The sequence below is a fragment of the Typopeltis vanoorti genome, chromosome 18 (genome assembly GCF_054136105.1).
Source record: "Typopeltis vanoorti isolate ZY-2024b chromosome 18, IOZ_Tvanoo_1.0, whole genome shotgun sequence".
Classification (NCBI taxonomy): domain Eukaryota; kingdom Metazoa; phylum Arthropoda; class Arachnida; order Uropygi; family Thelyphonidae; genus Typopeltis; species Typopeltis vanoorti.
Window position 1 is genome coordinate 29,177,092 of NC_143566.1, and position 12,559 is coordinate 29,189,650.

The following is a 12,559-nucleotide window of genomic DNA, read 5'->3' on the forward strand; positions in this document are numbered from 1 at the left end:
ATTCTTGTCAGAGGTACGGCCATATTGGAAATTGAGAATTAAGAATAGGAAGTTTTAAGGGAAAGTCGACACGACACTGCCAAATAAAATAATATCCTTTTTATAATCAACTTTACCTAGTTAATTATTGTTATGCAATAGCTTACTTAATTCAGCACATTGTTATTTCTCATTTTGTTGCTTAATTTTCTTGTCCTCCCATGCTCCTTTTAATGAATCTCAACTGTTTTTTTCCCTCTCATATCATCTGTCTAATAATCTATTTTAATTTTGCATCATTTCAGTTTCCTTAATTTTTTTATTTTTTTATTTTTTTTTTACTGGGGCAAGCCATCTTATTTTCAACTTCACTGTTCCATTTTGTTTCTTGTTTTGTGTGCAATTCTTGTGCACTTCTGGTGATTTTTAAGATGCTATTTAATATTGCAATATCAAAAATAAAGTAATAAAACAATATTAAATATACTAAATACAATAAAAACACAAAAATCATCTTTACATTACCTATTTCTTGGAAGAAGAGATAAAAACATGATTAAGGTTCAAGAAAAGTAATGATCATCTACAGAATCAATATGAATAATCTTTAAATTTTTGTTGAAAATTTTTTCACTTGGTTATACTATAAAATAAAGATGAAAGAAATTATATTCTTGGTTTCATCCTTTATCTAAGTGTAAGCAAACAAAGTTTGTGCATGAAGTAACTTCAAGACTGGTAGCCTAGTGACTTCATGCACAAAGTTTACTTACACTTGGATAAATAATGAAACCAAGAAAATAATTTCTAGACATCCTTATTTTATAATCTTTAAATTCTTCAGCCTCTCTGCTTCATTTACTAACGAACTCAGTTATTCAGGCCTTTGGAGGGCCAGATAAATGAATTAGCAGTTATATGATTTGCAGGACCACTATCCATAATTGAAACATTCTCAAAAACCTTTCGCTGTTTTAAGGATACTTGTGACATAAGACTGAATGATGTATGCACGTAAACACAAGAAAGATATTTAATGAACCAAATATTTCGGTCTGGAAATAGCAGACCATCTTCAGTGGTATTACAAGAACAGTTTTAAAAAATACAAGCTAGAATACGAACAATAGATCGTTAAAAATAGAACACGCTGCGTCATGTTATATCACTAAGTATTAAGTATAAAACGGAATATTTTGAAGTAGAGACGTGATTGGAAAAAAAAAAAAAAAAAAAATTAATGAGTAATCTTGATTAGACTTTCCAAGATTTTTGATATAGATATACAGTCATTACGATTCAGGTTGGGATGATGAAGCAAGGCCTCCACGCTTTCCTTGAACAAACGTTCGAACCTATAATGGGATCTATGTAAGAGGCAAGTCCTATTATATTCTCTTGAAAAAAGAATCCAAGAACATCAATCCTCCATATTTCACAACAAACCTGAAAAGTCTGGATCGGCTCAACATGGGATTGAAACCGACCACAGCATCTTTTGGTCCAGGACTCGCCTCTTACATAGATCCCGTTATAGGTTCGAACGTTTGTTCAAGGAAAGTATGGAGGCCTTGCTTCATCATCCCAACCTGAATCGTAATGACTGTATATCTATATCAAAAATCTGGGAAAGTCTAATCAAGATTACTCATTAATTTTTTTTTTTTTTTTTTCCAATCATATCTCTACTTCAAAATATTTCGTTTTATACTTAATACTTAGTGATATAACATCATGCGCTGTGTTCTATTTTTAACGATCTATTGTTAGTATTCTAGCTTGTATTTTTTAAAACAAGATGGTTATACCACTTTTACAGTGGTATAACCATCTTGTTATACCACTGAAGATGGTCTGCTATTTCCAGACCGAAATATTTGGTTAATTAAATATCTTTCTTGTGTTTACGTGCATATATCATTCATTCTCAAAAACCATTCTGTCAACTACAATGTCAAGCACATATGAATGATACTTAAAATTCTGGGATTCTACATAATTATCTAATGTGATTTGTGTTATATGAACCTGATTATTAAAGAACACGTAAGTCCACAGTAACAACTTTTAATTAATAAATAAGGTACAGATATTTCATACTAAAACTAATAGTACATCTTCAGTGTTACAAACAGATAGGAATGGAATACAAGTAATGAATATTCGGTGGATCACATATTAAAATACATTGTTGCCGCGAGCTAGGAAATGAAAGAAATTAATATTTAAGATAATTGATTTTTTTAATGATTACATAAAATAAGTTCCCCAGATCTTCGAGAGAGAGAGAGAGAGACAATCATTTCGATTTAAATTCGGTCGGTGTAAAATAGCTTCACAACTTTCTTTAAAGAGGCGTTCATATTTGAGCCTGCATCTGTGAAGGAGAATAGCTTTATCCCACTGGATATTATGGGTAGTGTTAATACTGTGTTGTGCTAGACCAGATTTCTGTTGTAATCAATATAATATTGATGTTCTTTAATTCTTTTTTTCACAGAACAGCCAGTTTGTCCAAAATAAGAAACATTACATTCACATGGTATTTGGTAAACAGCAGCCAAAGATAGAGATGACAGTTTATCTTTTGTAGAAGGCAATAAGGAAGAAATTTTGTTGATAGGAATGTACGTGGGAATCAATTGGTACTTGTGAAAAATACAATCACAATTTCCAGAAACAAATGATGAAAATCTTAACATATAAAAGTTTATTACATAAAAGGCACAACCTGCTTACTAAGTCTTTCTTTCTTTTTTTTTTTAAATATAAAGCAAAAGTAACTTGTCATAATTAAGCCAGGGATAATTATCGTCCTGCTACACCAAGTATGATAAGACTGCATGTTCTCACAACACTTCACAACATAAAAGTGGCTGTATCCGAGGTTTAAGTAGAGAGCAGTTGTGTCTTGTGTGAGAAAACTTGATCCATTAGAGGAGGCCCATTTCACACTGTATCATCATCTTCTAACATGAGGAGTTCTGCTGATACTATGACGAGGACTATGAGAGTGACTACTAAAATAACGTCTTCGTGGTGAGACGAGACTGTGATCTTCTGTTTCCTCCATAACCACTGCCACCACCATACCAACTACAGGTCAAGGTCCAGGCTGGAAAGCCAATTCAAGGCCTCATCCGTCACCTTGTGGATGTCCTGTAGGCCAGCGCTTCCCAAACTGTGGGCCGCAGCCCCCTTGGGGGCCATGAAATAATGAAAACAAATTTAAAATGTTTGAAGACTAAGTAGATTTTTTTTATTTTAAAAGAAACGTATTTAACTTTTATTATTTATTATTTCTTTTTTGTTGTTTTTTATATTTTAATGGAAAAATTCACGCATTGGTGTTGGTTCACAAACTTTGCTTCCTTCGTATTTCAGCGCTTAATGAATATTAGTAAATATTGCTTATTGATATGTTTCATTTCAAAGCAGTGGTTAATTGTATTTACTTCGAATGCTCTCAAGGGAAGCTCCAAATCTTCCTCTCCCTTTCATCACACGTTCGTAATCAGGGACTGTTGATATTGACTTTATATACATATCAAAACTCGTTTTATATTATCACTCTCATCCGAGCTAGTTTTCTGTCACCAATAAAAGTTTCACATATACTTCACACATGAAAAAAAGCTTAAACAAATTCATGTGGGGAGATAGTAACTCACTTGCAGTGGTAAACAACACCCCTCTCTAACAGCCACTATACTGCAGAGGCAATAAAAACAAGTACTTTTATTATGCTAGTGAGTAAGGTATGAGGAGTCTGTGTAATATTATTTCTCAACAAATAGTGCAATTAGACACAACTGGGATAAAAACACACTAATTAATGAATCACATGTCCCCTTATACAGAAACTATGCTGTATATATTGACAGAAACAAAACCATATGTTGCATGGGCAAACACAGTATCTAACTAAAAACTATTGTTATTAATTAGATGTGTGTGGGTTCGATTTCCCAAGGCAGCAATAAAATTCAACCGAATGTGTTAAAATTCGTAAAAGTGTTAAAACTAAGTAATATATATATATATATATATATATATATATATATATATATAATGAATGTTATGGCAGTTTCACATATGGAATTCGGTTGAAGAGAGTTAGCATTTCAACTCAATTGTCAGCTATGCTTTTATCTTTCCGTTGCGCGATCTTTGTTAATACCCCCACCAATCATAAGCACGTTTTAATAACCTGCCTTTGCTGTCTGTTTCGCGTTAGGCTTAATTACCGTAAAGGGAGAAAAGTCACACAAAAGAGAAAAATGTTCCTTGTCCGGGGATTCCCTTATTCAGGTAATATTCACTAATTTCATGTTATCAGTCTGTGGTGTGCCAGTATCGGTAAGTGGTGATATTATTTGATCTATTCTACGTTAAAAAATTTAATCCTGAGATGGATAAGTGGCTGATAAAAAATAAAAAAAATCCCGTGAACAATCAGAAGAAGCAGAAACAGGCTCAAAAAAAGGACAGTATTTCATATTTTATCAGAACAGCCTGCATCGTCTTCAGAACCAAACGGTAAGAGGCAAAAAATGTAATATATGCATTTGATTTTTGCAATATTCGCTGTGTATGTTTTGTATTGAATATAAATACAATAAATATTATAATAATATATCTCTATTACGATTTTTTTTCGAGGGGGGCCGTGAAATATTTTAATTTTGCAAAGGGGGGCCCTGACATCCAGAAGTTTGGGAAGCACTGCTGTAGGCCACCACCGTGAAATTGCACCTTGGACAGTCGTACACAATATGAGTAATTGTCTTGAGCCACAGGAGAACAATCACAATAAGGGTGATCTGACAGCCCCCATTTATGTAGAAGATAGCCACATCTGCCCTGACTAGTTCTGATCCTGTTTATGGATGACCAAATCTTCCTAGGAAGACCAAAACCAGGCTGCAGAGCACATGGATCTTCTACCAGGAAGCCGTTTGTTGGGAGATTATTGGACCAGTATTCTCTCAATATGTCAGATATGATGGCAGCGCAGCTAAAGAGAGTTCGTTCATGGACCAGAGAGGCTTTCTAGATTTGAGGTGAAGACTAGGTGGATTTATGAGAGTCTGGTGTAGGGGTAGGATTGGGTTGCTCATTGCTTTATTAAATTCCTTAATTGAGGCTTGTCTTCTCTGTATGTGTGGTGGAGCAATGTTAGATAGAACAGGCAGCCAGGAGAGAGAGGGGTGCTTCTCACTGTCCCACTAATTGTGCACATGGTAGAGTTCAGCTGGGTGTCGATAATGTTAGTGTGTATATCTTTCCCAGAGAGGGGCACAATATTCTGCTGCAGAGAATGTGAGGGCTAGTGCAGACGACCTTAGGACCTGCACCACAACCCCAGGTTGTTCCAGAAAGCCTTGAAATGATGTTATTTCTGGTTTTAATTTTATTGGAGAGGTTGATGGTGTGCCTTTTATAAGTTAGGCTTCTGTCTAGGCTCACTCCAAGGTATTTTGGGTGAGGCTTGTGTTCTACCATTTTTCCACAAAGAAAGGTCGAGTTGTCAATTCGCCTCTGCATTGTACAGGTGAAATACTGAGGACACCGTTTTCGTTGGATTTGGCTTCAAGTACCACTGCTTGAAGTACTCTTCCAGAGTGTTCAGGTCTGTATTCAAGGTTGATTCTAAGTTGGTAAAGGAGGTGGATTGAATGTAAGATCGCTAGGTCATCGGCATACATAAACTTGCTTGATCTGGTATGAGGTCGATCATACACATAGATGTTAAAAAGTATAGGGGATAACACATAGCCCTGAGGAAGACCATTGTGAAGGAATCTGGGCCTGCTCTTTTTTCCGCCAATATGGACCTAGATCTTCCTATTAGAGAGAACAGATTCAAAAGGTTGTAGAGTTTTTTTACATTTTATAATATTTCCTAGTTTTAGGAGGAGGCCCCTGATCCAGACAGTGTCATAAGCAGATGTTAAGTCAATGAAAGTGGCTCCAGATTTAAGTTTCTTCTGGAAGCCTGCTTCAATTTGAGTTGTCAGGCCCAGGACCTGGTCACAGCAACTTCTTCCTGGCCTGAAGTCAGCTTGTTCAGTCGGGAGTACTCTTTCAATGAATGGTGAAATTCTTTTAAGAAGAATTCTTTCAAAGAGCTTAAAGGTGGTGCAAAGCAAAGAGATAGGTCATAGGTTTTTCACTTCATTTGGATCTTTCCCTGGTTTTGGCATGGCAATTATTTTGGCTTCCCGCCACAGCTTTGGTAATTTACCAGTCATGATGATTTCTGAGAAAAGAGCAGCCAGCCATGTTTGGCCATGTTGAGCACGATGTTTTAGAAACTCAGGGAGTATACCATCTACTCCTGCAGCTTTGCCATTCTTGGTAAGTTTTAAGGCTATTTGTACCTCTTCCCGAGATACTGGGTGTATGAGTTCAAGAAGCTCAGGTTCCGTCTTCAGGTTTTGTCTGATGGAAGCTTGTACAGCAATTTTCCTGGTAGAGCTGGGATGAATCTTGGAGGTTTTCAATAAATGGTTAGCCATTTGATCAGGAGTTATCTCTGTTGTTTTGTGTCGTTGACTCTGATCCACCTAGTTTTCTCAGAAGTGATCAGCTTCTCCGACTAGATGTGACGAAATCGAGTTCATTAATGGTTGAGATCTATCTTTCCAGTCTGTTTTTATCCAGGGTTGATATGAGCTCCTTAGCAATAGCTGGATCTTCAGTTTCCTCATATTTGGCTAGAAGTTCCTCACTTTCTTTACTCCAACATGGGATATACTGTTTTCTGCAGCCTCTAGGGATAGAGGCTTTTGCTGCAGATTTGAGTAGTTTAACAAATCTAGGATAGTAATTAGGAGTGGGTGGAATTGCTCTAATGGTTTGCTCAATTTGTTTCTGAAATGCAGACCAGTTGGATCTGCGGAGATTCCATCTAATGATTGGTGTTCTGCTGATGACTGGGATTGATGTTCCTATCTCTATTAATGTAGGACGATGTTGACTATTAGGGAATCTAAGGTATACATTTTTGGCCGTTTTTATATATAGAAATACACTTTTATTAATACAGACCAGTATTTTACAAATAAGCATTTATTAAAACCTACCAGTTTCGCCAGCAAACTGTCTGGCTTTTTCAAGGTATTACGGAGATATGAAAGTAAATGCAAATTAAAAGGAACATAAAAACGTTGTAAACCAAACTAGTATCTATGGTTACACGTTTCGCGTGACAAAGATGGCTTATTGTTCTTATTCATTATCACGCATGCGTGTTTGTTGTAGACTTGTAATGTGATTACTGGCTAGCTGTAGTTCAGATTGATTGAGAGAGAGGATCAAGTTTTTCAACGAACTGTTGAGAATTATACCCTGATTTCTGTTGAGGTTTCCACCGGTTATTAGTACTATTGTGGCTTCCTTAAATACACGATGCCTGTAGTCGTCATCGAGATATGGCATGGAGCTGTTTTGCCAATCTATCGTGTGGTTAGACATGCAGAAATGATGCGCTAAGCCGGAAGAAATGCTTCTGTTGTGGTTTACATCACCAACATGTTCTTTTTGTCGAAACGTGTAACCATAGATACTAGTTTGGTTTACAACGTTTTTATGTTCCTTTTAATTTGCATTTACTTTCATATCTCCGTAATACCTTGAAAAAGATAGGAAGTTTGCTGGCGAAACTGGTAGGTTTTAATAAATGTTTATTTGTAAAATACTGGTCTGTATTAATAAAAGTGTATTTCTATATTAGGGAATCTGTTAAAGATGGTTCTGGTTGATGGAAGAGGGTGGTCTTCGGAGTCTTTAGTGACTATGCACAGATCTGTTCCACCTGGCTTAGTAAAGAGTGCCGTCCTGCTTGGCATCATAATTCTCTGCCAGTAAATGTAAGCTTTCGAAGACGCTTGTAGATAAGGTATCAGAGGAAGTTCGAGTAAGCAGGATGTCCAAAAATGGTAAAGTACCAGAATTTTCCTTTTCCATTGTGAATTGGATGTGAGGGTAAAGACTATTTATCTGTTGTAGAAAGGTGGAAAGCTCATCTTCAGTACGTGACCGAATGGCAAAAACATCATCGAGATAATGATACCAAAGAGATGGTTGAGGGTGAATGGATGAAAACATAGTCTCTTCGAAATGTTTCAAAAAATAGTTAGCCAAAGGTGGAGACAAAGGGCTACCCATGGCAGTACCCTCAACTTGTTTGTAGAACTTGTTTTTCCAACTAAAATAACCTGAATGGATAACAAATTTGAAAATCTTTGCAGTATCTCGAGGGTAATCTTCATATAATAATTTGACTGTGTCGGCTTTCTTTCGAAAGCCCACATTTACTGGCAGTTATATTCATAAAAAGTCTGCTCATCACACATCTCAAAAATTTGGCATTCTTAAATCTCTAATTAATAGAGCACATAAAGTTTGCTCTTCTCCAGAAATCTTACAACAAGAACTTTCCATCATTAAAAAGTTAATGGAATCTAATAATTACCACCCTAATCAAATCCAACAGATAATTGAATCTTATGTTTCAATACCTAAGGTTTCTTCAACAGTTCGCAGAGTTCCAATCCCCTACATTCCAGGAATCTCAGAACCTATGGGTAGAATTTTAATAAAGTACCAATTGATTCCCACGTATATTCCTATCAACAAAATTTCTTCCTTATTGCCTTCTACAAAAGATAAACTGTCATCTCTATCTTTGGCTGGCATGTACCAAATACCATGTGAATGCGATGTTTCTTATTTTGGACAAACTGGCCGTTCTGGGGAAAAAAGAATTAAAGAACATCAATATTATATTGATTACAACAAACCTCAGAAGTCTGGTCTAGCACAACACAGTATTAACACTACCCATAATATCCAGTGGGATAAAGCTATTCTCCTTCATAGATGCAGGTTCAAATATGAACGCCTCTTTAAAGAAAGTTGTGAAGCTATTTTACACCGACCGAATTTAAATCGAGATGATTGTCTCTCTCTCTCGAAGATCTGGGAGACTTTTAATGATTACGTTATTTTATGTAATCATTAAAAAAAACAATTATCTTAAATATTAATTATTTATTAATTTCTTTCATTTCCTAGCTTGCGACAACAATGTATTTTAATAGGTGATCCACTGAATGTTCGTTATATGTATTCCATTCCTATCTGTTTGTAACACTGAAGATGATTATTAGTTTTAGTACGAAATTATCTGTACCTTATTTATTAATTAAAAGTTGTTACTGTGGACTTACGTGTTCTTTAATAATTATACTATGACACAGGTATCTCTAAAAATATATGAACCTGCAAATCAAACTAAATAACTGTTAAAATTATTAAATATAACTTTTTTTTTTTTTTTTTAAGGTTACCATGCTTTATATCATATGTGTACAAATGTAAAGCATACAGGATTGCTGATTCATATATACTTACCCCAAATGATGTTAGGAACTGTTGGGCTGCAACAAGAAGCAAAACTGCACAAGCGGCAAGAAATACATATAAGAAGAACCTGAAAATATTACAAAATCAATTTTTTTACTTTAATAACAATATTATTATTATTATTAACATAATATTGTGTTATTACTAACATTTTCTAGTTAAGTAAATAACTTTAAAATTATCAAAATATTTAAAATTAAAAGGAGTAGTAAACTGTATGCAAACCTGGTACAAAGAAAGATAATATTTAAAATTTATGGTATACATAATGTTAAATCAAATTATTATTATTATTATTATTATTATTCAGGCCTTCGTGGAGTCAAAAGACTCATTGCAGGAGGTCTTTTTTAAGAAACACAAGTCTATCAAGACTCATCGAGGGTGGTTCCTCCTAGGAAACACACAATCTATCATACCACTCCTTAAACGCATGAGACAGTTGTAAGACATGAGACAGTTGTAAGTGTCCTCCCGTGATGAGCCCTAGGACTCCTTGAAGGTGTCAGGAATAATAATAATAATAAATCTTGCACTATAATAACTGAATTATAGACACAGAAATACACAAGTCTAGATGCACTTGATTTTAGTTATCTACTAATTCCTTATTTTCTTCTATATATTAACTTCGGTTCTGCACTATTCTTCCACTAAACATTTGGAAAATATTGTAGTATCAGAACTCCCATAGAAGTAATTTGAAATGCCTATTAATTCCCGGTCCTTTCGTAGTCGATTTACGGATATATTAATTCCCCCTTCTGTTACACACAACCGGTCTGTATGCTGTCTCTAAAGCTTCTCCCCTCTTTACTTTCGTTTTCCAATCAACTACGTTCCTTCTTCCTGCCAAAATCTGGTTCTAACCGGTTCAGCTTATATCCACTAGCTTCTCTGTTTATACACCGTAGCTCACGGTCTCAGCACGAGCTAACTAAAATAAACTCCGTTTCTCCTTCATCAGCCAATCAAATCCAATCAGAAGAATTATATAAAATCACTCTTACATACAGAAACAAAAAAGATATACCATAATTCATATAATATACATTTAAATTTACATACTTACAGTTTCTTATAATAAATTTTACAGAATAAACTAAATAAAATGAATGACATATTTATAATAGAGTCTTTTCATTACTATTACATATTCTAAGATTAAATAATTAATTAAAAACAAACAAAACTCAAAGCATTTATATGAATAATATATTACAAGCAGGAGACTAACAACAAGTAATATTTACAAGTCTTGCTTATGACATGGTGGATTATGTTAAATGTGAATGAAGTATTAAAACATAAAATATCTTCATTCACAATTTAACATTATGAATGAAGTTAGTATAACTTGTTAGTTAGTTAGTATAACTTGTTTATGATATTTTGCTTCACTAAATAATTTTTATTGCACATTCCAGCACTACAAATCATGCTATCATTTCACAATACATTTGATTTGATCTATGAACAACAGCCTCAGAAGAGACTATTCTTGCTAATCATGTTAGTCATCATGGCAGTTCTTTATATATATATATATAATTCTAATAACAATATATATATATTGTTATTAGAATTGACTCGGGATGTATACATTTAGAAAATTAATATTTATACTGACTAGAACCCGAGAAGTATAACACAAAAAAACTTTAATAAATCACGACTAGTTTCATCGGTGTCCCGACTTCTTCAGGTGAGTAAGATATAACACAGAACTTATAAAACTAACAAGGTAAAAAACATGGACTTTTCGGCTTAATAAAAAGAAGAAGAATACCAACAGTCATATTTGAAATAGTGACCACGTGCTATTATTAGCGTGAGTTGGATGTGAGTGACAGCTGATTTTAGAGCGCCAGAACTGGATTACTGCGCTATGGGAATCAGGCAAACTGTAGCTCAGATTGTTGTTTATGTGTGAAGGATCCAGAACCATTTCTTTTGATTCTACAATGCATATTTCAAATTCATCATTGCATATATATAAATTGGTTGTGCGGTCCCAATTCATAGAATTTTAATTACTTCAACATAAATTTTATTAATTGATTGTGTTTTATGTTTTTTTTTTTTCAACGTCAAGAGCACGTAACAATCTTGGCAAGAAGATGAATCCAACCCTATCACTCACATCCAGTTACCATTTATTAGTTCTCTTATCCCAAAACTAGCTAGGATTTTGAAGAAATTCAACATAAAAACCGACTATACCACTCAGCCAAAACTTCGTTCTTTTCTGAGTCGGCCAAAACCAAAACACAACCAACTGCATTTTCCAGGTTTTTATAAAGTTGCGTGCGACTGTGGTCAACCTTATTTTAGTCAGACAGATAAATCTATTTCACCACATCTTGAGGAACATAGATGTGGCATCTCCTACAGAAGAACCCGAGCGAGCGCCCTTTCTAGTCATGTTCTTTTCTCTGCAAACTCTAACCTAGAAGAACGTCAACACCAAATTGATTGGGACCACATGACCAATTTATATATATGCAATGATGAATTTGAAAGATGCATTGTAGAATGAAAAGAAATAGTTCTGGACCCTTCACACACTAACAACAATCTGAACTACAGTTTGCCTGATTCCCATAGTGCAGTAATCCAGTACTGGTGCTCTAAAATCAGCTGTCACTCACATTCAACTCACGCTAACAGTAGCACATGGTCACTATTTCAAATATGACTGTTGCTATTCTTCTTCTTTTTATTAAGCTGAAAAGTCCATGTTTTTACCTTGTTAGTTTTATAAGTTTTGTGTTATTTCTTACTCACCTGAAGAAGTTGGGACACCGATGAAACTAGTCATGATTCATTAAAGTTTTTTTGTGTTATACTTCTCGGATTCTAGTCAGTATGAATATTAATTTTCTAAATATATATATATATATATATATATATATATATATATATATATATATATATATATATACGGTTTCCACTCATGAAAGGTTATGTCATGATTCAGTAAAGTTTTTTTGTGTTATGCTTCTCGGATTCTAGTCAGTATAAATATTAATTTTCTAAATATATATATATATACGGCTTCCACTCATGAAAGGTTAGTAGTAAACAAATTGTACTATGAGCAGACTAAGGATTCCCCACCCCCATTTTTATCAACTGTATATTTTTT

General features: G+C 34.4%; 1 protein-coding gene across 1 annotated transcript in view; it reads right to left on the reverse strand.

Annotated features, from left to right (window-relative positions):
* Window positions 1-12,559, reverse strand: part of LOC150096576 (translocon-associated protein subunit alpha-like) — an 86,963-nt gene that overhangs the window by 55,202 nt on the left and 19,202 nt on the right. The window contains exon 3 of the mRNA XM_090408420.1: window positions 9,400-9,478. Within this exon, the coding sequence (XP_090264546.1) occupies window positions 9,400-9,478 (79 nt within the window). The remainder of the gene's footprint in view (window positions 1-9,399; window positions 9,479-12,559) is intronic.